Source organism: Camponotus floridanus, unplaced genomic scaffold (assembly GCF_003227725.1).
Source record: "Camponotus floridanus strain SB8 unplaced genomic scaffold, Cflo_v7.5 scaffold1, whole genome shotgun sequence".
NCBI classification, from domain to species: Eukaryota; Metazoa; Arthropoda; class Insecta; order Hymenoptera; family Formicidae; genus Camponotus; species Camponotus floridanus.
The window spans coordinates 5,104,414-5,131,446 of NW_020229214.1; the positions used below are offsets into that span (position 1 = coordinate 5,104,414).

The 27,033-nt window shown below is 30.0% G+C and overlaps 5 protein-coding genes across 9 annotated transcripts; 4 read left to right on the forward strand and 1 right to left on the reverse strand.

Annotated features, from left to right (window-relative positions):
- Positions 1 to 121: 121 nt before the first annotated feature.
- On the reverse strand, positions 122 to 9,622 carry LOC105256505 (cilia- and flagella-associated protein 43). Its single transcript, XM_025407777.1, has 17 exons — positions 9,480 to 9,622; positions 7,064 to 7,235; positions 6,690 to 6,949; positions 6,284 to 6,614; positions 5,736 to 6,072; positions 5,209 to 5,462; positions 4,802 to 5,065; positions 4,326 to 4,597; positions 4,025 to 4,238; positions 3,609 to 3,955; positions 3,124 to 3,430; positions 2,590 to 2,936; positions 2,291 to 2,472; positions 1,538 to 2,136; positions 880 to 1,296; positions 698 to 799; positions 122 to 632 (listed from the first exon to the last, which is right to left on the reverse strand). Exons 1-17 carry the CDS (start codon positions 9,620 to 9,622, stop codon positions 309 to 311), a joined length of 4,872 nt encoding a protein of 1,623 aa, XP_025263562.1. The 3' UTR covers positions 122 to 308.
- Positions 8,594 to 11,867, forward strand: LOC112637197. Of its 4 annotated transcripts, none has more exons than XM_025406422.1 (4): positions 8,594 to 8,652; positions 9,871 to 10,729; positions 11,118 to 11,411; positions 11,595 to 11,867. In XM_025406422.1, the coding sequence occupies exons 2-4, from the start codon at positions 9,907 to 9,909 to the stop codon at positions 11,816 to 11,818; spliced, it is 1,341 nt and encodes a 446-aa protein (XP_025262207.1). In that variant the 5' UTR covers positions 8,594 to 8,652; positions 9,871 to 9,906; the 3' UTR covers positions 11,819 to 11,867. The 4 variants fall into 4 exon arrangements, with proteins under 4 accessions (XP_025262207.1, XP_025262202.1, XP_025262215.1 ...); XM_025406417.1 differs by having other exon boundaries at positions 8,643 to 8,828; XM_025406430.1 differs by having other exon boundaries at positions 8,643 to 8,828; positions 9,871 to 10,717.
- A 767-nt stretch (positions 11,868 to 12,634) lies between these two features.
- LOC105256496 lies at positions 12,635 to 14,682 on the forward strand. 2 transcript variants are annotated; one of them, XM_011266443.2, is made up of 4 exons: positions 12,635 to 12,771; positions 13,898 to 14,212; positions 14,311 to 14,409; positions 14,509 to 14,682. In XM_011266443.2, exons 1-3 carry the CDS (start codon positions 12,750 to 12,752, stop codon positions 14,367 to 14,369), a joined length of 396 nt encoding a protein of 131 aa, XP_011264745.1. In that variant the 5' UTR covers positions 12,635 to 12,749; the 3' UTR covers positions 14,370 to 14,409; positions 14,509 to 14,682. The 2 variants fall into 2 exon arrangements, with proteins under 2 accessions (XP_011264745.1, XP_011264744.1); XM_011266442.2 differs by having other exon boundaries at positions 14,311 to 14,682.
- A 1,206-nt stretch (positions 14,683 to 15,888) lies between these two features.
- Positions 15,889 to 19,188, forward strand: LOC105256497 (leucine-rich repeat-containing protein 15). The gene is made up of 8 exons (XM_011266445.2): positions 15,889 to 16,111; positions 16,449 to 16,547; positions 16,610 to 16,760; positions 16,937 to 17,008; positions 17,067 to 17,210; positions 17,514 to 17,901; positions 18,104 to 18,363; positions 18,739 to 19,188. The coding sequence occupies exons 1-8, from the start codon at positions 15,889 to 15,891 to the stop codon at positions 19,148 to 19,150; spliced, it is 1,749 nt and encodes a 582-aa protein (XP_011264747.2). The 3' UTR covers positions 19,151 to 19,188.
- A 1,966-nt stretch (positions 19,189 to 21,154) lies between these two features.
- Positions 21,155 to 26,443, forward strand: LOC105256498 (acidic amino acid decarboxylase GADL1). The gene is made up of 8 exons (XM_011266446.3): positions 21,155 to 21,341; positions 22,729 to 22,913; positions 23,307 to 23,604; positions 23,967 to 24,155; positions 24,232 to 24,296; positions 24,603 to 24,792; positions 25,032 to 25,201; positions 25,266 to 26,443. The coding sequence occupies exons 1-8, from the start codon at positions 21,210 to 21,212 to the stop codon at positions 25,525 to 25,527; spliced, it is 1,491 nt and encodes a 496-aa protein (XP_011264748.1). The 5' UTR covers positions 21,155 to 21,209; the 3' UTR covers positions 25,528 to 26,443.
- The last annotated feature ends 590 nt before the right edge of the window (positions 26,444 to 27,033 follow it).

Consider the following 27,033-nt stretch of genomic DNA (forward strand, 5'->3'; position numbering starts at 1 on the left):
TGGATAGACAAACGTAATCGAAGTTATATCATATTACAATCGAACATGTAATTGTAAAAAAACATATGTAATTCAGCAAGATGATTAATTAAAAATGCATCTGATATGTATCAGATATATCTCTCTTTCTCACATTTTCTTACATTTGACGACATATGAATACATATATAAATACATATATAAATACATATTATTAGTAGAAAAACAGACAGCTTTATCAATTAATTCCGAGATATTTTTAATTATTTTCTTGCAATCGATATTCCTCATAATCTTTTTTCCTCAGCTATAAATCTTGTGCGGTTTTATTACGCGGTTTTTATTTGCAAGGTCGGATACGTTCGCAATTTTAAGACTTCTAGCCGAGCATGTAAGATTAACAACTGCTCGTAATTGTTTTCCGCTTCTATGATAAGTTTGGTACGTCTTGCGATCGCGGCAAGTCTCATCTTACGAGACTCTTCGTCCTTCTTGCGACATGGATCGTTAAGCAACCTGCGACACTCTTCAACGTCTGATGATTTAGATTTGATCTCCTTCGATATCTTGTCATTCTTTTTCTTCCATTTAGCCATCAGCCGCTTCGTTTCCTTCAGACTTGCCTGTTCCAGTGACAACAACTCGCGAAATTTCTGAAATATTTTAAATTCATTAAATCATCTGTTGTACAACGACGTAATTATATATAGATACTTACGTTTCGAAATATTCTCAAATTAGTTTGTATCTTTTCATAATCTTTTTCTAGATTTACACTGCAGGGATCGCGGTTCAAGAATTCAAGTACATTTCTCGTGATCTGAAACATGCAAGTATATTATGTACTTTCTTCTTAATATTAAATGATTGAATGTGTGCGTATGAGAGATTAAATACAACTTTGAACTTTTGAACATCTTTCAATTCCTGCTGCAAATCGTCCAGTACCATCTTCGCACGTGCGTGTTGCCATTCCTCTTGGGACACGACTTTTCGCAAGTGCATGGATTTATACATTGCCGCCAACTTGCATTTTCCGGTTTCGATGATACAATCATTGACACGCAAGAGCTCTTCACGCAACACGAGAACAGTGTTCTCGTAATCAGATGGACAACCTTGCAATGGCACTTCAATCTGACCCATTTTCAGGACGAGTTGGATCTCCAGTTCCTCAGCAAGTTGCGTCAAGGATTTTTCTATGTTCTCCAGGGAAACTTTCTTGCACGCAACGATATTCTCAGCTGATTGCATCGTTTTCTGATAAAATGACAGCGTTTGTTCCGCCTCGGCCATCTCCACCGCGCAGCATCTTACCTTTAATACCCATATTCAGCTTTTAACAACATTATAATTTTTTTATATTTTTTTTAATAGTATCAGCTCAAAATGGTCAGTATAAAAGGAAAAAACGCATCTCTATTTTATTTTTAGATATTATTGATATTCTTTACTTTTCATATGTAATAATTTTTTAAGTCAAAAATAACATAATTATTATATAAGATTATGATATTTTAATATAAATAAATTACTTTTTGCATTTTTTTATCCTTACCTTCGTCTCCATCTCGATCTTTGCTCTTCTCAACTTGCACATTGTTTTCCAGTGATTGATGTTAATCTGTGATGGTAGGTTTCTGGGCATCGTATCCAACGCATCCATGCCTCTAAGGAAGTCCAGGCATTCGCGCGGTAAAATGTCCGACTTCTCGCTGGCCATAACACATCTTGCCACCTCCGTCAGATACGTGACGGACGTGGTGATGAGACGACTTGCCCTGGGTCGCTTCTTGTAATGCCTGAGTAAGTGTTCCACTATTGGTTGTTTCAAGTCTGCGAATTCGCTACGAAACTTGGCCTCCAATCGTTTCTCTGCCTTGTTGAGATTGTCGTAGCGAAACTTTAACTCTGCCACGACTACCTCGAGCGAATTGCATTCCTCAGCAAGTTTGCGTGCTTCTTGCGTCGCCGGTATCAGTTCATCGTCAGTAAAACGGATGATTTTTTGCCTGCCATCGACCTCGGAACGGTGTCTTTGGATCGCACGTACCCTCATCAATCTTTCCTGCAGGATTGCGCATTCAATTTGCATCTTCTTCAACTCAAGATCCTTTAACTGATCGTTGAATTCCGTGATATCTCTTTGTAAGGCTTCTGAAATGCATATATCTTATGATTTTGATAAAAAAAATTTATTAGTAAAAAATGTTTGAGGATTATTTTAAAAAATTATTCTATTTTAATTATTTTTATGAACACAATTGTTTTCAATATTTGTTGTTCCATATTTTTAATGCTTCTGACTGACCTCTTGTTTCAATGATTTCGGCCTGCAATGTCGCTTTATATTTTTCTCGTTCTTCTTTCAGTGCTTCCACTTTGGATTTGTACGATTCGATAACTGCGATATCTTCATCGGTATATTTCGAAGGATCTTTTGCAGTTAAACATTCAGGCACAGGTATTTCCTTTTTAACTTCGTCTTCCCATCTTGAAATAAAGTATTAAATTTTGCGAAATATTCGTGTATTGATTTTTTTCTTAATAAAAATTTAATTCTTACTCATATCATTTTTTTACGTAATTACTTGTCAAGGATCGACTCACTTAGATTCCAATACACCGTCCATCATCCTTTCAAGAGTTCTTTCATAAAAATCATCGCTTCTTCCGTTTTTTTCTTTGTCTTTTTGACTCTCATTAAATGCGATTCCAGACACTTTTCGCCATGATTGTTTCTCAAATATTTCGTTATCTTTTACAGTGACTATGTAATCAGGTATCTCTTCGACATCCCAGATCGGTGTATCAATCGGTTCCAGAACGGAGTCTATTCCAAACAGTGTTTTTAATTCGGAAACGCAATATCGAAGTCTATCTATGCGTTCCTTTGTATATTTCAATTTATGTTCTTTCGCGCGTCTCATTTCCTCGAAAAGATTATTAAAATATATCTATTTAGGAGAGGAAGTTTTAATTTATAAATATTTTGAAATGGTTCTAATGTGTTAATGAAAAATTTTAAAAATAATTTCAATATCAAATTTTGATTAGAAATGTGATTGAACATTATTGTGTTTTTGATATAATAAATAAATTAATATAATAAATAAATTTCAATAGATTTGTAGTAGACATCACCTTTAGTTTGCGCTCTCGATTTTCGATGATAGTATCTTTTTTAAGAATAGTGTTAAGATTATTATCGCAAGGGAGTAATAGCTGATGCGTTGAAGCTATGCTTTCATCATCAATCCATTTATGCGTTGTGATGCCCGATGTACATAATCTTTCATCTTCATCCGTTAATGTATACCACGTTTTAGCCATCTCGTGTATTTTAATTTCGTCATGGCTACTCGTCGAGGATTCTTGATCGGAATCAAATACTGCGGATCCTCGTCTTGAATCGTCTTCTTCATCTACTGGTTCATTATACACCTCATAACTAAAAATATTATTTTTTAGTCTACATATTAGAAATTCCGCATAATACATATGCATGTATTATATTCTTGTATTATCATTAAATCTCAAAGAATATTAAGAAAACAGATGATTAATTTTAAAATATCTAATATTTTATTAAAATTATTTATATTTAAAAAAAATACAGAAGAAATTACCTATACAAAAACTCATCGGCATCCGAAGAGAGTCTATCCCATACTTTAAAGTCATTCATTTTCCGAGTCGATGCAACAAGAGGATAATTATGAACTATTGCATCACCACTGATAGATTTAAGAGAACACGGTTTTACTTGCAGCGAATCCCAGAATATTTTGCGGATATACGATGTTATCTGATCTCGTTGAGCGCATTCTTCTTCAAGTTTTCGACGCACTTCGTCTCGTTCAAGTCGCGCCTCTTCTATTTTTCGCTGCCGAGATTCGTGATCCAAATCAAAAACTGAGATCGGTAATCGAGCATCTGTTGGTTTGCTTTCATTTTTATCGAGAAGCTCGCGTATCTGTTAAAAAATTTTTTAAATTATAACTATAAATATTTTAATTCTAAAGCATTAAAAAGACATACATACCTGACTCTTTATTTTCTCCAAATCGACTATGATGGAAGCTCGTAGAGATAGAGCTTCATCGCGTTCAGCTTTCAATTTAGCGGCGATTGTATTGTCCAGCCAGGTTTCTCCTGCTAAACCGTACAATTCGTTTGGACTGGAAGCAAAATCTTCAATCGATAAATGTACGCTCACATCTCTGCTTTCTGCCAAGTTCATTTTTGTTTCCGATAACCTGCTCGCATAAAAATGAATCATATGTATTATTTTTTTGAGTAATTTCAATATACGACTGTGTAAGAAACAAATAAAAGAAAAATACCGAACGCGACTAGCAACGAGATCTCCGTTTCTACCGAGGGAAACAACTGTTTCCCCAAAACGCGAAGAAATTGCACACTTTATACCCCCTTTGCTGCGATGGTGTGGCATAAAAATCGCAATCACTTTATGAAGTTCCATGTTATTTCTGATTATGATTAAACCATCGTATCCATATGTTACGACTCGAGAATCAGTCACGTACATTCCGATATTTCTCAATTGATGGATCGAGAAAAGTGCTTCCATAAGGATGACATCTTGAAAATTATTCTGTGAAAATTTGATAAATTCTCTTTTTCAAGATTTGAATAGAAAATGTAAAAAGGATTTTAAAATAAAGATTATAGAGTCTAGGTTCTCTTGAAAACTTGTTATGTAATATATAATAATTTGAATATTTTGAGATAATTTAAATTCAATTAAAAATAGTTGATCATTTTTTTATTAGTAATAAAAAATGATAATAACTTGTACCTGTATCTCCATTTGATGTAACTGTTTAGATAAAGAGGGTATACCCAATATATTCAGAGGCTTATTCATCCCGTGATACAGCATTTTGAAAGGTCTTGATAAATCTATCACACATACGGTACGAGTGTAGAAATTATTCGAGATCTCGCAAGTGTACACGACCACTTTGTTACCGCCAATCGAAGCCATGGAAGGATTGGTTGTTGCGAGAACTAAGATTTCGAAATGATTATTATTCCTCTTGTATATCAGAAAGTCAGCAATCTAAAAAAAATATTTAAACTTATAATGCCTCTCGCTTATATTTTTTCAATAAATATTTATAGATTTGTGCAACTATATTTTTTATGATTTATCATATAATTGTTAGCTTCTCTCTATGATTTATATTATATTAATTATCTTACATATCCATTAATTTCAATAAGTCCAAGAACATCCACAGGCTGTTGTTCAAATCGTTTGCCAATGATAAATATTTTACCAGTTTGGGAATTGCCGATTCCTAAAAGTTCCCCATATTGCGAGAATTTTATTCTGTCCAAGATATCTCCGTGAAGATGAAAGCAATTAAAGATTTTAGGTAATGATGAAATATCGATAAAAATGCAATTGCCAGCAACACTACATGCCGCAAGTATTGGTAATGTAGGATGTGAATCTGCACGAATAACTGGAATTAATATATAATTCTAATTAATAATATACCAGTTAATTGTCGCGCAAAGATATGAGAAAATTATTTTATCAGTAAATTATTCTATACATTAAGTAAATTGAACGATTAATATAATTGAAACAATAAATCAAATAAATTATACGTATATTATCCTAAAAAATGGATGACACATGTTCTTTCAGATTTCTCTTATATAAAAAACACTATATATGTATATATATATATATATATATATATATATATATATGATTTTACCTTCACCATGATGTTTCAGAGGTAATCTCGCTGTCAGTTTGCCGGTCAATATCTCAAAAATGCAAAGACGATCTAACCAATCTATCGCCGCAACGTGATCTGCGCGTTGAGATATAGAAAACAGTGCTTTATATTCTATCTCATCTGTATAAATAATTTCTATGTGAGGAACGTTGTCGTACTGCGTACTGATCTCAAAAATCTCTCCGCTTTTGGAGTGAAACAAAATCCCATCTTTGAAATAATATTGTCTTCCTATTTGAATTGAATGGAAAGTCGAAATCGACCATACAAATTGCCATGACACGTTCCAATCTGCCAATAATTTTTTGTAAAACTAAAATATAAATATAATAATATAACATGATTATAAAATATAATAATTATAAATATTATAATAGTTATATTTTTATAAAAAAGATACAAATTATAAATATATCTCAGTATAAAAGAAATTTTTCTAAATATGTTTTATTTATTTTAAGAGAGAAAAAAGAGCATTATTATTAATTCTATCAAATGAGAGTTTATCGAATCAATATACGCACTGTAATTTCACTATCGGTATTCACAACTATTACGCCAGTTCTATGAGTAATGACGATTGATCTGTTTTTCGGTGGTTCGAGCGTTTTCGATTTTATTACCGAATACAATTTGTTAGCATCTATCACCATGAGCCATACGTTGCCGAACTCGTCCGAGACAAATAGGTTTCCTTCCGGCGTCCAGGATGAAGACATAATTCTGTGTTCCGGAACTGGCACGTCCACATGATGTATACTCACGATTTTCGAGCATGTTCGTACTTGACAAATCGAGAGTTTGCCGTCGACGATTCCGAGCTGCGATATCAAATACGGAGGATTTGGCGAACAGCTAATAAAATGATCAATTTCACATTTTTGGAAAAATAAAAATGGTCTAAAATTTATGTCATATTTATTTTAATACCAAATTTCTTGAACGAGATCGTTAATCTTCGTGTTAAGCACAGCGACGTGCTTGCCAGTCTTCCAAAGCCACACAATCAGTCGGAAATCAGGAAAGCTAGTCAAGCTTATGAGATATTCTGTACCAGCGAAAGAACAGGATAAATAAGAGTTGTTTTTGTCGGGTAGTACGCATCTGGAAATTCTTTGTAGCGTGGGGTACATAAATATCGATATCTTGGGATTAGATTTTCTTTCGACTACGGAAAACATGGAAACTGTCTGCAAAATTTTAAATAATGTCATTAAAAAATAGATAGCAAAAATGTGATACATCTGCTACATTTTCAGACATTCAATTTGAATGAATAAACATATTATAAATAATTGTATTACCGGATGTCCAGCCAAACATGATGCGCCATCACCCCTTTCCTTGTTGTCGAAACGCTCGATTCGCCTTTCTCTCGTATTCAGATCCAAAAAATTCACATAAATGCCGGAAGCCGTTGCAATGGTTTCCTTTCCAACGAAAACAAAGTCATGAGATTTCCCAAACTTCACCCACCTGTAATCATAGTTGTGAATTATAAAAAAGTTACAGTTAATTTCCGTACTACACACATTTATAAGGACGAAACGCACTTTGTTTCGGTTATCGAAAGATTCATTTTCTTTAATTTGTTAATGTATTTAGGAAATTCTCGTTGTTTGCACTATCTCAGTTATAATTTCACTTTTGTACGGTAAGTACGATAAGTACGGTAAGTAAATCTTGCATACATGTAACCAGTGTTTGGTTGCTCAGAGACCCAAATAAGCTAGTGTATCGATCCGAATGGCCGTAGAGACTATATGTAACAATCTTTATAATGCATTCATAAAGAGCCAATTTTATTTGACATATTTTTATAGAAATTAGTTGTTTATAATTTATTAAATTATGTAAATCGTTTGTTGGGAGAAAGAAATTAATGAAAATTATAAATATAAATAAATTTTTTTTCCTAATTTTTCTGATAAATATTTATCTAAAAAATGTTCCTTGTAAACTTATATATGAAAGATTGATTTTTCTTGGTTTAACTCTAAAAAAAACTGATTGGGTTTATTTTAAGAGAATGCTATAATATACTAGAATATACTAGAATGTTTGCTCATTTTCGCACGTGTTTTGGTTGCCGAAGAAGTGCGGATGAATATACATGATTGTCAAGACTTTCATCGGGCAAAACATTTGCATACTTCCTCGGAAGATAATAGAATCATCAAAGGAATGCCACTAATGCTATTTAAAAGTATGTTACCGGATCAAAGTATTAAAAGAAGGCTTGAAAAATAGTGTCACCATTGTAGACTGTATCATCTAACATATAATAATAAATCTTATGTTTTTAAACTTCCTATTAGCATTTTCGCATTGTTTTAATAATTTTATAAAATTTTATAAAATTAATATTGTATTAATATTGTAAATTAATATTGTAATATTAATTAATTTGTAAACAAAAATACGCTTTTGATAAATAAAAATGTTAAAACATAATTTAATTTTCTTGTTTCTAATACAATTACCATAAAAAATTAATCAGAGATGCTTTTCTATTTATTTAGTTATTAATAGTAATATGAGAAATCTATTATTTTAAAAAGAAATATATAAAAATGTTTTTATTAATAATTTAATATAATAATAAGAGAAAAATTATTTATTATTTAGAATTTATTTGCAATATACGGTACCAGAACATTTTTTTCTGATCCAAAAAGCAAAAAATTTCGGCAGACGACAGCGATCAACGGTTAAAATGGAGGTGTCAAAGGGGCACGGTGGAATAGTAACCTAATAACGTGAATGTCATGCCCCTTCCGAATGCGAACGGCATATATAGAGGAAGCGAAGGCGATGATTTTTTATTCACAAACGTTGATCGACGTGAGTGTCTGCCAAGAGGATGAAGAGAGCTTCGTGAACTTGTCACTCGGTCAGGACATTTTGTAGCGAATAGATTTTTGTGTTTAGTGCGGGGGTGAATAAGATTTACGAATGAGTAAATTTATAAGAAAGAGATTTATAAAACCGGATGAGAGACAAATAAACAGCTAAAATTCGCCATTATTTTCAAAAGTGGAAATCTTTCTTTAAGTGGAATTAGTTATTGTATGTATATTCGTTAAAAGATTGCATTATTTGTAAACATTTTTCTTAGTTACTTTTAACCCTTAGCTCAGATATTACTTATTAGAAATAAAAAAGAAATAAATTAATTATTGTAATTAATATAAAAATAATAAATAAAAATACTAAATAAACTTTGCACATATAATAAAATAATATTACTAGCCTTTTAGAATTCTTCTAATTATTATTAATGCAATTGTATACAAATTAATAAAATTTTTTATTAGTTACATATATTTGAGAATTAAATTATTTATTATAGATTAATAATTCTAGCCTTGTTAAATGTTTATTTCACTAAAACAATTTTATTATTATTACCTTTGCATAATTGTTTAAATGTTATTTATTTAGCAATTTTATGTAAATTAAAATATAATGATAATTGTTTAAAAATGTTATTTATTTAGCAATTTTATGTAAATTAAAATATAATGATTAAATGATAACTGATTTAATTATTAGTGAGAGATATGCAATAGTAATAATATCAGACTACAGACATATACAAGTATAATACAAGAATATTCATTGTAGAGCTGCAAACTGCAGCTGTTTTATCGTTCTGTATCTGTGAATTAGGGTCATTGTTGGAATGACCGCTGAAAAGGGGCGAAGACCGCTACTTACTTAGTATGCGTCGCAATCGCTTGCATTTCGTATTCAAGAGGGATATTTTGCTCATCTAGAAGGCATCTCGTGTCGTGCTTGTTTGTACTACTTGCCCATTCTTTTTTCCTAATTAAAACAACATCGATTTCATAAAAGATCATTTTCTAGAATATAGAAATCTATAATTAGTCGCGTTGCCTAAAGATAGATTTATAAAAAAGATATGCTTATAAATTTTTTAATAAAGTTATTCATGTTAATTATTTATATTTGTCGTTAATTCTATAAAATATATGAGTGAATAATTACCTGATGCTTTCTTTCTATCACACAGCATTAATTATAAAGTACTAATAAAAGCCTGTTTGGGAGTTTAATTGCTTATAATATATTTTCTTTTTTTTTGCAGATCTTCATTCTTTGTCAACGATAACTTACAATCAAAATGATATCTCGTTATCAAACACGAAAGCATCGACTCGGCTGGATTCTAGGAATCTTTCTGCTCTCTCTCGTTGTGGTTTCATCTCACGAAGCTGTGCCTCTGAATCACCAGAGTACACCGGATGCATCAACCTTGAAGATAGAAGCTAGAGAGTCCGAGGCATCGATAATTTTGGGAAAGGATCTTGTTCTTGGCCCACCTTTGTCGACTAGAGCGTCGATTATCGCTAATTCTAGCAACTCCAATGACGTTGCGTCAACAAAGATTGATTCCTTTGTAGGTTCCACGATTGTCGATCGTATACCTTTCGGAGAACAACGTGCCAATAACGTTCTTCGGAAACCCTCAATGTCGAAGACTGAGACTTCTGGAGGGTCTTATATCATTGACAATCGTTATCAAGCCAGTAAAGGCCCAAAGACTGCCTGGAAAAGAGACAGCTATCTCGAAGCACTGAGACACTCGCGTAACAGCGATGATCCGCGGGAAGGGATCGTGCAGACCGACTTAAAGACGAAGACGAATAGAAGAGAATATGTGCAGGGGCCCGTTTACAGGCAGGATACGGAATACGGTTCGCCCGAATCGTCGTACGCATCTAAGAACCCGCGAATCACATACGGGGGCCCTAGCGACTCTTATCCCCAATCTTTCAAACCATCAATGAGTTACAGCGATCATTACAACGCTCCGCAGAATTCTTACGGTCCTCCGCAGAATTCATACGGGCCGCCGCAAGATGGTCCCTCGTTTTATCCACAGACTCCTTCGTATGGACCTCCCGCGAATTCTTATCCACCATCTCAGCAAGGTGAGATCAAAGGTATTGTCGAAAGCATTTGTCGAAGCATTTCTTGCTAAGTGAATTTACATTATATTTAATTAAATAAGACAATTTAATCAAATTTATAAATATATCTTTAGAAAAAGTTTGATTATTTTTTTCTTTGTCTTCTCTCTATTTTTTATTAATAATTAATAATTTATAATTATTTTTTTATTCATAATTAATAATTTATAATAATCTGCAAATGTTATATATGTTTATACAATAATCGATGTAAGTTTTGCAGATGTATTATTCGACTAATGCAAGATCGATTTTTTAGCAAAAATTTCTTTTTTCAATTTATACATTTATTTATTACATTTTTTTAGCTCTTCTTAATGACTTGTGATTAGTTGACTAATTATTTCCTGATTTATTTTAGGATATGGTCCTTCTGTACATACTTCCATTCCAACTCCGATTTACGGTGCGCCTTACGCACTGCCGGATGTATCTCACATTTCCCTCCTACCGAGCTTCGATCTGGGATTACCATTTGCCCTCAAATTAAATGCATTCACCATTGCAAAAATCATATTAAAGTTAGTGATCTTCAAGATGATTGTGAAATTTATCGCGATAATTTGCTTGTTACTCTTCATACCGAAGCTCGAGATAATCAAGAAGAAAGTCTCTAATAAAGATGAAAACAATGAAGAACGTAATTTATCATCGCGTAAGTTGTTAGATTTACAGAGCGTCGCTGAATTTATGATTTTAAATATAAAAATTAATTATAAAAATGTCAGTGACTAATTGGATTAGAATGAATTAATTTGTAATTTAAAACATTGGTTCACAGATTTATATCTCTTTAATTTTTTACTGTCCTTACCTAATGACATGTTATATTTTTTAGCTTACATAAGTTTGGAAACACTAAATAGTCTCGAAGGCATAGTAAGAAATTCTGTCGAGAAATATGAGACGCAAAATAGTAGTCGTTTAAATTCGACAGAGAAATGTACGACATTTACATGTCGCATCAACGAAACTTTCCACGAATCTTGGTACGACTATTTGAATTTATTCAACAGCTACGTGGAGGAAGAGAGGCAATTAACAGAACGGAAAGATCACTGAGAAGTTAACATTATCATCGAATATCATCGCATCATCTTTCTAATTATTTATACATATTTATTTATTTACATTTTATTTAAAAAAGATATTTTCTCGATATCTCTCTTGAATACTTAATTTAGCTTCTAATTTTTTATTTTACATGGTTAAAATAGTTTAAAAATCATATTTTTAACCATGAAAAAATCTTTTACAAAATGCTACAAATGTGGAACATCATTGAATTAATTTTGTAATCGACATCATCCGACACGCGCGTGTTTGGAAGAGATTACAGAAATGATTTTTTCTTTCAATGAATTATTCGGTGCCATTACGTACTACTTGTAAATAAAAATGCACAAGTATGCTGAAAAATAAAATTTTATAAACAATTTCTTGAACAAATTATTTTTGCTCTCCATTTTTTGATCATTAAATAGATGGAAAAATGTATTAACATAATGATAAATGTTTAATATATTTCTTATTTATCCGCATCAGAAAGCAAACTGCTTTTATATATTTTTTTAATGAAAATAGAATAAAAGTTAGATATTAATTTGTGTAAAAGCAATATTCGGTTAAATTATGTATATAAATTTATATAATTTAATTTAAATTTAGAATATACATTTATATTTGCAACATTTTTTTGTCTAAACGTTCAATTGATTAATTACAATTTGTATTTTCATTATTGTATTGAAACAAGTATATTACATTTAAAAGTCAGGTACTATACACATATGAAATGATTAACTCGACAATCATGATTCAGGCATAATGCATCCTACTCTCAATTCCTCTCAGGTGGGGATGTGAATTTAACTTGGTTATAAATGTAGACCATGGTGACATGATATGCCAGTCTTCTCTTGATTGCCATTCGCCGTGTTAAGAAATCGCCACCGAGAAATTTCAACTGCTAGATCACTGATCAACCGGAACGATGGAGGTAGCAATCATAGTTGGTACGAAAACTGCACCAGCTTTATTTAAGATTTTGTAGTAAAAATTATTACGATAATTTCCGCAATTAATTAAATATATTATGGTTACATTAATCAAATTTAAATGTTAAAATTGTTTAAACTTATTAAAATCGTTTAGATACATATTTAAAAATCTCATTAAATAACTTATTTTAATCATTTATTTGTATGTAATTTTTGTGTATATATTAAAAATGTTAAAAGATTTAAATAAATAAAATCAATTAATGAGAGAATTATAGATATAAAATAGTATTATACAAATATTATTTTATATCTATAATTCTTTCATGAATTGATTTTACTTTTATATAAATTTGTCATTTTTCCACGATTTTTGTTAGAGTTTGTAAACAATTATAAATCTCAAATATATATATGTTTAAAAAGAAGAAATTAAAATTTATAATAAAGTCTTGTTATTGCCTTGAACTATATCTTTCGTCTTGCATTAATTTAAAATCCAGTTCTCCTCGATCTCAACCGCAATGTTACATCATTAAAATCATTCGAAAAAAAAATAATAAAGAGTGCAATTTTATATTTTTTTTAGTTAATTGTTTATTAAAATTATTATTCATGTTAAACTTATTTACGATTTTCAAAGATATTTTTGAGCGCAAAAGATTAATGAAGATTTTTTAAATATGCGTGGGCGTAAGTATCCTTGAGTAAAGAAACGTCGCAATCATCTCGCAAGGAACGGGTTGATCTCGATGTAAAATAAACCTTGATTTCAATAAAGACATAATCATCCAATAAAGATGTGTATTAAGGCCACGCAGCATCCCAACGAGATGCTAAGTCACTATCAACTGATTTACGTAATACTGTTCTCCACAACTTGTTAATGAGAAAAATTTTCGAAATTTTCGACATCGATCATTCAAGTAACATAATAATGAAAAGAGTAATCTCTTGTTATCATTAAAGGATATTATCAACAGCTTTATTGAGAGAAATTTTAGAATAATTTCGTATAAATTGCGACTGTAAAAAAATATTCTACTACTTTAAAAAGAAATTAATTTATAAAAATATTTGATCAACATATTTTTGTAAATTAATTTAAATTTTATATCCCCTCTTTTTAAATTTTTTTTAGGATTTGCGTTCCTTAGCATGTTCACGTTCTGCGAGAACACATATGCTCTTCCTGATGACGCAAAACCAATCAGTGACCAAATCAAGGAAATAAAGGAACCTAAGGATATAAAAGAAGCAGCGACCGCGTCGAAGGACGTAAAGGATGCTATCAAGGCTGCCAAGGAGGCGAAGAAGAATAAGAAAGATTGCGCTCGAGAATGCGGGAACGATTATGATCCTATTTGCGTTCACGATCCTGCTGATTCCAACTTCAAACCAAGGACTTTCGGCACACAATGCGCTTTGGATGTTCACAACTGCGAAATGGGAATGAGTAAGAATATACTAAGAAGATGATATTTTATTAATTTTTTAAATAAATAATAAAAATTAAAATATCATACATACATAATAATTATCTTTATATCACAGAATTAGCTGTCAAGAGTAAAGGAGAGTGTCCTGGATCCGGCGGAGTAAAATTGTCTTAAACAATCGCTCGATTTTAAGAGATCATCGAGAAATTGCAAAGTAGATCGTCAAATCAATCGTTAGATTTTATTATCGCAAATTTATTTAGTTTGAGCAACATCATATTATAATCCAATGCGACTTTTTTCATGATTATAGACTAGACGAAATTACTGAGAGAAGAAAACGCCAGATATAATTACGTGAGAAAGTCTCTCTGACAATAAAATTGGTCGCCAAATTACATGCTATATATGATTATGCAATGTAAAAGTCAAAGTATCTATCTAATAAATGTGTATCTATCTAATAAATATTAATAATGAGCAACTATTGATTCTGTTTCTCGTAATCATTTCCTTTTCTGCGTTGAGATACTAATGTTGATTCTGATATGTACTTTCTAATTTATGTAAATCAATATACTGGATATTATATTTTGAGTATATGTATATGCGTACACATTTGAATTGATTTTCTAATTGTGACTATAATCTGTTCTAACATAAACACAAAGTTAAATGTATTAAATGTATTCTTAATCCTCAAGAGCAAAAAGATTATTTAATTTGTAACAGCTTTATTTTATTTTCTGTTTTTTTTTTTACAATTTGCAGTTATGTAAACGTAATCAATTACATATTGTATGTATATTCTATTCCAAGACACTTTTGATATTTTACCATCTTTATTTTACATTATACTTTGTGAAAAATATTTTTTTAAAAGTAATTTGCCTTCGATTTTCTCCTTTATAAATAATAATTAAATAATAAAAAATAATAATTAAAGAATTTCCTTTAAGATATTAAAGATAAATGAGAGGATTTTTTGCTATTAGTTTTGAGTTATAATAATATGTTAATATGTACTATAAAAAAAAGGAAATGTGATTATGTAAATATGATATAATTAGCTTATTTTTCTTTCTTCAATATATATATTTTATATTATATAATACATACATACAATATTATATAATATATTTCTATTGTTTTTCCACAACTGCATTATGCTAAATGATGTCGGCACACTCTAGACAAATTGTCATTATCGATTGACAAACAAATATAATAATTTTATAATTTATCTTCTAGAGGGCTAAGATAAAGAGATATATTAATTTAAATTACAGGTGAAGAAATGGCCAAAGTTGAATTAATATATCTTTTATATTTTATTTATGTCTTGTTTCACCTTCCTTTTTATTTCTGTTAATTTAATTAATTATATTAAAATGAAATAAATATCACAACACTAGAAAATTAATTAATTAGTTGCATGTACTTTACTCTATATAATGTTAAAATTATATACATTATTATAGCTATGTAGAGTGATTTTACATTAAATTTAATTGTTTTTTAAAAAGATTCGATAAAAATTATTTCTTATAAATTTTATAAATCTCAGAAGCATTGTGTTGTTAAGCATATATGAACGGCGTATATGCATGAAAGAGCGTAATTTGTACGGGTGAGGCTATTGTCCGTCAATCTTCGTTATAACGAATTTACCTTTAAATCAATGCCCAAGATAATGAGGATGCAACCGCGAGCGATGAAGAATGACAGCCGGCCGCGCATCCTCAGTCACTTTATTCCACCTACGCTGTGTCATCATCTGGTCCTGGTGATGCGTGACATGACCGACTTATCTTCAAGACTTTATTGCGTAATTGTTCTATTCTCGTTATGCGAGACGAAAACGTACTCTCTAGTTTCGTATACTTGCACGACTGCAAGTACGCGAACATTAACAGGTAATCAATCGCGAAACAAATAATTATTGATAACTGGACAGAAATCGATATTAAAAAATGCGAGAAGTAATTTGATGAAATCTCATAAAGTCGACAATTATATGCTATGCCGCTGAATATTAATAGAGATTGTGAAATATTATTTGTATATATTTACACTTTGTCTCCGAAAATTACGCTTTTTCAAAGTTCTAAAACTGAGAAAATAAATGTCTGTTTTAAAAAGAGGTTAAATCAAATGCATAAAATTTTTTTACATCATCTTTCCTGCTACTTGTTGATACGATTTAAAATATATGACTTTGAATTTTGAAATAAAATATGCATATAATTGCAGATTCAGAACGTTCATCTTCGGAATCGATATCTATTTTCGAAGAAATGGAGAACCGATTGTCGAGCCTCGAACGGAAATTGCGAACGGTCGAACAGCCAGGTAAGAGTCTTATAATTCGCATATTTGGTGGACATATAAAAACATACTCAATGCTTTTGAAGTTTGGCAGATTAGCTTGAGAGAAGAGGACTGGGAGATTTGCGCGGAAGGACCATGCAAATGTGTACCGGAAGTGAAATCAGTGTCTTGTTGGAGATACGATCTCTTGGACCTACCTTCGTCGCAACTGGTTCCCGCCGATGTATTAAAACTGTAAGCGTCTTACGATCTAACTTTTAATTAAATGAAAGAAATATTTTAAAATTAATTTTCTATTTCTTTATTGCGATTCTTTATAACAAATATTTTTGAGACTTTTTTTATAGACCATTGCAATCTCAATATAAATGCTTTAAAAGTGGAAATCGTGTGATTTGATGCCCTTTCAGGGATCTTGGAAGTAATCGACTTAGTATTCTACATAGAGACACATTTAAAAACATGACGCAGCTGTACCATTTGTAAGTGATATAAATAACGACCGGCAGATGAGAATTCTAACGAGATAACGAATTATAGAGATCTGAGCAGCAACCTTATCGAGCATTTAGCATCGAATTTACTCTTGCCACTGCACGGTGTCGCAAATGTCAGGCTTAGTAACAATCTCTTGAAGGAAATTCCACGAAATCAGTTCATCGGATTAACAAATCTTCGAATACTGTACGTTAAACATTCAATAATAGAAAAAATAATTTTTATGAAAATGTATGTGTTGAAAATTTATAATTGTAAAATTTGTAAAATTTTAAAATTTTAAAAATTGTAAAATTTGTAAAAATTTCTAAAGTATTAAATTATAACAGTTAGCAAAAATCAATTATAAAATAATGAAAAATAGATATTGCCTTACAATTTGACTGGAAACATTTAAAATATTAAATATATTCTGTAAATATGTATATTGAAATTTTTTTAGAGAGAGATTGTGTTTAATAATAATTTAATATCCTATTTTTATTCTAGCGATCTGTCATCGAACAAACTTCGTAGTTTGCCGGGAGATCTTTTTCTGAGCAATAAACTTTTGGCTTTATTAGATCTCTCGTCCAATCACATCTCATCGTTATCTCCCAGTATATTTCGTGGTCTTGGGAATCTCGAAGAATTATTGCTCAGTAAAAACCGGCTAATCAGATTACCCATTCCAATTTTCCAAGACACGATTAATTTGAGACGCCTTGCACTCGAAGAAAATCGTGTGAAAGAGCTGCCTAACGGTATATTAAGAAATCTAACTTCTCTCAAAGAGTTAGATATGAGAGATAATCGATTAACAGATATATCTAAAGGATTATTCTCAGCCCTTGTACAACTAGAACTTCTGGAAATATCAAGCAATAGAATATCTCGTGTAAATATTGTGAAATTTTATATTTACGTTTTTTTTATTCTTAAAATCATGTTAATTACAGTGTATAAATATATTTTTTTTTATAAGAGAAAAATATATCTTATAATATATCTTATAATATTATAAAAATTAATATTGATTAATGTTTTTAGAAGATTATCTCTCCTTAGATATTAATAAATAATTGTAATCTTTGCAATAGATTGATACAAGAGCCTTTCTCAGCATGACAGCGCTTCGAGAACTCCGGCTAGGACATAATCATATAAAATACTTGCCACCTGGATTATTCAACAATTCTATGTCTTTACAACGTCTTATCCTCTATGGTAATCGTATAGAAATCTTAATAAGAGGTGTCTTTCGTGGATTATCTAATGTCACCTCTCTTTTCTTGCAATCTAATCGATTAAGAGTGGTGCAGTCAGGAGTTTTCGAGGATACGCCGAGATTGCAGAAACTGTGAGTCGCAATATAATTTTTATATAAACATACAATTTTCAACTTAGTATTAAATTAGTATTAATCTTAATTCTTTCTTCAATGTTTAATTTCTTTCTATATATATTAATATCATTTCAGTCTATTATAAAAAATAATATTAATTTCAGTCTATTATAAAAAATAAAAATTTGAGCATCCACTTTAGTTATTTGTTGCAACAAAAATTATAATTAATTATAATTAAACATATTTAAATTAATAAGAGATATAATGTTGTAGGATATATTATAAGTGCTTTCGATTCATTATCACATTATATACTATTTTAAATAAAATCCTACTTTTAAATAACATCCTACAATATTTTCTATTATATAATATCATGTTTTTTAGGCAATTGGAATCAAATGACATCTCTTTTCTGCCAGCTGGCAGTTTGGATGCCATATTGATGATTCAACAGATACGTTTGAATCGAAATCCTTGGCATTGCGATTGTCGTGCCTCTTATATCGTCTCTTGGCTGCGCAGAAGATTCGCCAGTTTCATGAATTTAACTAATTCGTTGCAGATACAACAAGCTTTGATCTTGACAGGTAATTGGAGTATTTGGGAATTTGGAGCTGGTGCAACATGTAGAGGTCCTAGAATTTTAGATGGACAGTCGTTGCTGCGGTTGACCTTTCACGAACTCTGCGAAGGTCAATGGGCTTCCATGAAGGGTATCGTACCACGATTACCTCTCGATGTTTTAATGCCATTCATTACGTCGCGTGAAGTCAGAAAAGACACAATTTTAACATAATTTTGGGATAATTTTAATATAATTTGATTAAATATTACATTTCCGAATAATTATTTTTATTTTATGGTAGTTCAATGATCTTAAAATGAAATGTAAGCAAATATAAAAATTCATTTCTAAACTTTTGTGCAATTGACATTATATTTACAGTTTTATACATTGAATAAATACATAAAAAGAATTTTAAAAAAATTATCATGTATATTAATTAAAATATTGATAACATAATATATATAAAATAATGTTCGTAAATATAAAAAACAAAAAATTTAAATATGAGTTTGTATCGTCTATGAAGCATAGAAGAATGTTCTAGAATGTTACGTAATATTATAATTAAGCATTTAACAATTATAACAAGTCTCTTTCAATGATATATACATTGTCCTTGATTATATTTTTTCTATAAAAATGCAACATAAATGAAACATATTCGTACTATAACTGTACATTATAATTGTACATACAATGTAAGTTATAACATTTATAATTATACAATTTAAATTATATTATAAAATGATAATATCAAATAAAAATATGATAATATCAAATAAAAATATTCAATCATAAAATACTACTTTGTATTAAAAGAGCGTCATTGCAAATTATTTTCAAGATTACCTTCTTACTTTTTCCATTTGAATGAAAAGTTTATTTTAAACAAAACCGGTTTTCAAAATCGGTCAATGTATCCCAATCGTCTTATGTACTCTCTAAAAGTCAATCAGTGTATTATCACTGCACAGTAAAAAATTTTATGTTAAATTTAACATATTTCACATGTCCCAATTTATCCACTCTAATTTTAAGGTTAATTTAACAGAAAGCAAGTAAATAAATAACACAAGTAATATGTTTAAAAATTAACACAAAAGTGTAACACTTAAACTTTATCTGGAAATAAAATTTATATTAAATTAACATATTTATAATGTTAAATTTAATTAAAAGAAAATGTTATTCTTACATTTTTATGATAAATAACAGAAGAGATATGTCGATTTAACGTATGGAAACTGTTATAGAGAGAAAAATAACACAACTTATCTGTTCATTTTAACATATAACATATTTCATCAAAAATTCATGGATTTACATATTAATTGTATTGTTTTAACTCTTAGAAACTAAATATTAACTCAACGCAGAAATGTCAAAATAACGCAATATAATATGTTATATTAACATAAGAATATATTAAAAATTTAACACAAAAATTTTTACACGAGAAAATTTTAATAGAAATACAATATGTTTTTTACCGTGTGATTTACAGTGCTGCTGTACTTATAACTGTTTGTAATCAGTGACTATTACTGTTTTTCAGTGATAATACACTGATTCACTTTTAGAGAGTACATATATAAAAATATACTTTTTTCATTGCATTGTATGAAATCCATTAATGAAAAAGTTAATTAACATGCTAATGATTAGAACTCTTTATAAAATATAAAGATATACCGAATACTGCGAGGATTGTCTAAGAATAAATAAAACTCTTCAAAATCAATCAGCATATCTTATATATATATACGTATCTTTCAGATAAGATAAATTAATGAAAAAATTATTATATTTATTGTGATGATGATAGTGATCATAATAAAACTCTTTAGAACATGAAAGAGAATATGGTCAGAATTATAAAATAAAAATTACAAAAATTATATTAATAATTTGTTAATAATTTATTAGAGCAATCAAATTATATAATAAGTCCGTAAACTTAACTGTTCCAAACATTTAGATTGCTTATTGTGCGTAGATTTACTCACTTTTATTGCATTTTTATTCAAAGATAAGACAAACTACATTAACATGTACGTAACAGATGAATGTAATTGGTATGTGTAAATGGATTTTTGGTGAAGATTAATTATGAAACGATGGGTTGCCGAGATTTGCAAACATATGACGTATCTTCAACGATCGTTTCACGTGACAAAGAAGAATCTGCTCATGGTCGAAATGGAAGGGATCTAACATGGTCTGATGGATTTGTTGATTGGTCGGTTAGTGAGTCTCACACTCACTTCATTTCAGTGCACACTTTGCAATGGCTGAGCCAAGAACTAACAATATTACCACAATGCTGGAGAATCTCTTGAGAATTCTCAAAGAAGAACATGTTTTCAATCGTTCAGAGGATCAACGTGTCATACAATTTTTGCATCCCAAAGAATTACAGGTGAATATTACAAGTTTGAACTGTCACATTAGAAAGTTAGTCTCATGCAGTCGCATACATATTTATTCGACCACGTTGCATCCGACCTTTTTTTTATTAATCTTTTTTATACTTATGCTGACAATGAGATGTATTATATTTTACATCTTAATATTATATCTATTAATACATTTGTATTCGTATTTTTGTTATAGGCCAATCACTGTTATCATTTTATACATTATAAATATTTTTTTCTTATATTTTTGTTATCTCTTCGTTTTAATTATCAATCTAATAAATAATTAATAGGATTTAATATCATATAGTATTATATATATATTATATATAAATAAGATAAAATACGACGCCATTTATATAATTTTCAATTTATTGCAATGGATATATGTATATAGCAAATAATTGATTAAGGAGACGAGTTTATTTAAAAAATTGCTTCAATTTTAAACATATAGATGTCATAATAGTGGATCTTATTTTCAATTCTTATTGTCAATTATTTTTGTAATTTTAACATTTTTTCCATAACGGTTCTAATAAAAATTAGAAAAACAATCAATTACTTTAAATTCGATATTAATTTAAAATAATAAATATTATTTTACAATAATATTGATAGTCGCATTTAAAGTAAAAAAATTCGATATTATTCACATTTTATAATGAATTTTTATTTTATAGTGAATTTTTTCTAGACGAAAATTTTCTCTAGACAGATTATATTTGTTTCCTTATTAATTCAAATGTTACTTTATTCGAAACTTTTCCTATCTAATTGTTGTTAATTAAATACCTAATAAAAATCGTTAACGATTAATTAAAAACATAGATTTTATTACGATACTATCTATTCTGTGCATATATCTAAGGTAAATATTTGTTAACAATATGATGCAATCCACATAGATAATGATACATTCTGGCGAAAAAAAATATTTTACAATGCATAACAGATTACTTGTTTGAGAAATATTTACGATACACGATTATATAAACGTTTCCGATATAAATATAAGGTCAACGAGTGATATTAATATCATTGTTATCATCATCTGCAACGCTGACTAGACGAATTGTCTCTATCTCTCAAGGAATTTTAATATATTTTTCATATAGGATGCATGGCAACGTGCCATTCTTCGAAGTTGACTTATTAATAAAATAATGTGTAAAAATGAAAAATGCTTCTCTGAATTAATGAATTTATAAATTCGACAGATTCGATATTCCGACTGGAGTGATTATCTCAAATAATAAATTAGATTATTTACAGCTTTAACGGAAGATCTGGAATAAATATTGGATTATAAAAATTTGATTAAAATAAAATAGTAATTTTGACAATAGAATAATCATTATTCCTTTCTGATAAAATATTATTTTGTAGGCCAAGATATCATTTTCTTTGGATAAAGAGCCAGTAAAAGAGGAACAACTCGAGACATTGATACGTCAGGTTATACGATATTCTGTAAAAACAAACAGTCTGAATTTTCATAATCAACTCTATGGTGGCATCGACGAGTATGGGCTAATGGGCTCCTGGTTAACAGAGTCCTTGAATACTACCCAGTAAGAATAATATCATGCTATATTAGGAATAATATATGTTCTACATTTGCAAAATATAGCATTGTCTGCTATTTTCGAGACAATGTGATAAATAATCAAAATTAATAATATTAATAACTAATATTTCATTAATATTAATAACTGTCTCATAAACATCTAATAATGATAATTCATCTCAGATGACGTATGACTTATCGCATAATCGCAAATAATACATGTTAAATTCTTATCTTCAAAAAAGTTTTATTTCATTTAAAAAATAAAATATCAGATAGATTTGTTTTTGATCTGAATGCTCTCTAATGAGCCGTAGATAATGTTGCCACATATCTAAAAAAAATAAAAAGTAAATAATAATTAATTACAATTATATACAGAATACGTTCTTGTTAGGGCCACGTATGAAATTGCGCCCGTATTTACTATGATAGAACATGAAGTAATAAAAAAATCGTTGGAATTGGTGGGCTATCCATCGATGCCGCATGCCGATGGCATAATGTGTCCAGGTGGTAGTATGGCAAATATGTATGGGCTCATAATGGCTAGATACAAGATGTTTCCGGAAATCAAGAAATTGGGCGCTTCTTGGCTCGACAAACCCTTAACGTGTTTGACTAGTCAAGATAGTCATTATTCAATCTTGAAAGCTGCTCATTGGCTAGGTATAGGCACTGATAATGTTTATAAGGTACAATTATTTTAATTTAAATATTACATCAACAATATACAATATGCATTTATATATATATATATATATATATATATATATATATATATATATATATAATCATTCTATCTTTTAAGAGAATAATTGTTGAAAAAAAAATGTTAAAAATTTACAATTTATGTCCTATAAATATATCGAGTGATGAGAAATGTATATCGAATGAAAAATGTTCTTAACGAATTAAAAGTATTGCGATAATTTTGCTTCCTAAACATAAAAAAAGCATTTTTATTTTTGATCAAAAATAATTGAATCAAATTTAGAGTAGATTTTGTAACTATGCTGATTGTACGAGAGTATATTTTTGTAAATTTTTTTCGCAGGTAAAGACGGACAAGTATGGTTGCATGCAAGCGGATAATCTAAAGGAAGTTATAATGCAGATAAAGAATAAAGGACATGTACCGTTCTTTGTGAACGCCACTGCTGGTACTACGGTGCTCGGAGCTATTGATCCATTGCAGGAAATCGCCGAGATTTGTCGCAGAGAGAACATCTGGTTACATGTAGATGTTCGTATAAATTGTATGGTAACTGCAAGTTATTAATTTAAGAGGCAACGTAAATTGAATCAGAGATTTCTTGCAGGCTTGCCTCGGTGGTACTTTGCTGTTTTCGGAGAAATATCGAAGCCGACTACGTGGCATCGAATTGTTTGTAATTGTTTTTCTTATTTAACATTATCGAAGAAGGAAAGTGATCAAATTTGTGTTCACAATTTACGTAGCAATCGAAATCGAGTAAATTGTAAATAAATATTATCTGCATGATTTATTCGAATTTTTGGAAAGAACTTTACTTTCAAGGAAATGTTAAGCAATTTTTATTATCAATCAAAAAAGTAGAAAAAACAAAGACTTTCCTTCCTCTTGCATAAAAATCATTTAGCTTGAAATTATTCAATTGGCACGTATCAGTTTATTTCTATCAAATACTGTTCTCTGACATGATCGGTTTAGATCGAACTCGGTTGCCTGGAATTGTCATAAGATGCTTGGAGCACCGCTGCAATGTTCCCTGTTTTTGGTCAAAGGCGAAAAAGCATTGTATAAAGCGAATTGTTCCAATGCGGATTATCTTTTCCAACAAGATAAATTTTATGACGTCAGCTGGGACACAGGTGATAAGAGTGTGCAATGCGGCAGAAAGGTGATTACAAGCCATTATATTACAAACCATACCTTTTCAAAATATCATAGTCTTTAATGTTAGAATAAGAGTTAAAAATATTTGACTCGTGATACGCATATATATAATATAAAAGAAATATTTAAAAGATTTCTCAAAAAAAAAATTTGAAATATTAAAATATTCTATAAACAATTAGACAATATTTGATTGAAAAAATCACATTTTTTAATATTTATGATTTAATAATATGTGTCAAGGTCGATGCAATGAAGTTTTGGTTAATGTGGAAAGCTCGCGGCACGATAGGCCTTGGATCATTAGTAGATAATGCAATGCGCTGTGTGGAATATTTCTTGAAACGGATTCGAGAAACTCCTGGCTTCCGATTGGTGCAGTCTGATTATCAGTTGTGCACTATTTGCTTTTGGTAAATAACTTTACATGATTAAATGTGAAATTCGCGATCGATGTTACGATGAGTTTCATTTTAGGTATATACCACCAAAAATGCGTGATCAGCCAGAAACTTTAAATTGGTGGAAACAGCTATACAATATAACAATTGAGATAAAAAAATATCTGACTTTGCGCGGATCAGTCATGATCAATTATACACCTTTATTGCATAAGGAGTGCGGCAACTTCCTTCGCATGGTCGTCACCTGTCAACCACCGCCCACGGAATCGTCCATGGATTATGTTATTAAAGAAATTGAAAAAGTTGCGTTAGAGTTAGATAAATCATTGTCTTAATCTCTTCTGCTTATGAAATTCATGTACAAGATATTAAACTCATTTTTCCATCGAGAATATAAAAATATTTGTATCAATTTTTATTATCATTATTAGTATAATTTCTAAAATTATTAAAAAGAATATTTATTTATTGCAAACGAGTGTGCGGATAAATGCATTGCATACAGTATTTAATCGCATATACACGTGACCTTGCTAATGATACTTCATCTTATATAAGATAATATTAAATGTCGTTATGTCAAAAATCTCTACATTTCTCGCATATTGTCTTATTCTTCCATAGCATTACATAATTGTCTCATAGGAAGTAATTAACACACGATAGAAAAACTTTTAATTTGGTGTCCTGGAAGACATTTTTCTAAATTCCAAATGAGAAATGTTACTTATTGCGACAAGCACAGGTAAATTATGCTAATGGTCGCACACGCGACTCAATATGAGCCAATATAAACGCAATCGTGGCGCAACATATGTGTTCATCGTGGGTAGCATCCGATTGACCATGTCACCAATTGGCCAATTCAAAATAGAACTTTTGGTTGGTTAATCGTTCCTAGTTATCCTAAGGCACAAGTCGATATAATTGGCTGTGGTCAATCGCAACGTGGTCAAACGGGACGCTCCCGTTCATCGTTACACATCTATTATACACGCATATGATATACACATTTATTCCATCGTCATAAAACTACGTTTAAGAAGATGCATTTTTATATACAACTCCGTATCATGGCACTACATCGATATAAAATATTCGATAGTTCTTCGAAATAAAACATAAAAACATAAAAGAGACGGACTTTCTTTCTTCAAGACGTATATATATATATATATATATATATATAAAACACATTTTGTATTTGTACAACTTCCAATCAATCCTTAATAAATCAACCGTTTATCTATAGCAGCGTAATAAACATATTTCCCTGTTTTCCTCTTTCTTGCAGAAATAAACTTAGTTCATATATAAAGTATATAGAGTATATGACTTATAAACAATCATTAAGATGAATCGTGAAACTTTGTACAAATGAATCAAAGAGTCGAATGCCCAGACATGAGCAAAATTAATTCTCGATTTCGTTTACGTTCTTAATCTCTTTTTAGGAGAAAGGATATGCATATATATATATATGATACAGAAACAAAAATAAACTCTTATAAAATCTCTCGAAACAACGATTTTCTCTGAGCTATTGCGTCGCTCTGGAAACGATGTATTGTGAAATGTCGCTCGACTATGAAGCGTATTTATTTTTATCATAAAACCGCTATTATGAAAATACACTGTTCTTATCGAAATATTTTTATCGAATTTTTTTATCTTCGTTCAATATACAGAGTGTTCCATTTTAATCGATAACCCCGAATATGGTGTCTTTAGTTTGACATTGAAGAGTCACCTGAAAGTCACGTGAAGGTCACATCCAACTTTTTAAATGGGACACCCTATATGCTTTTGCATATTTTTTTTAGTTCATCTCGAGAACTTTT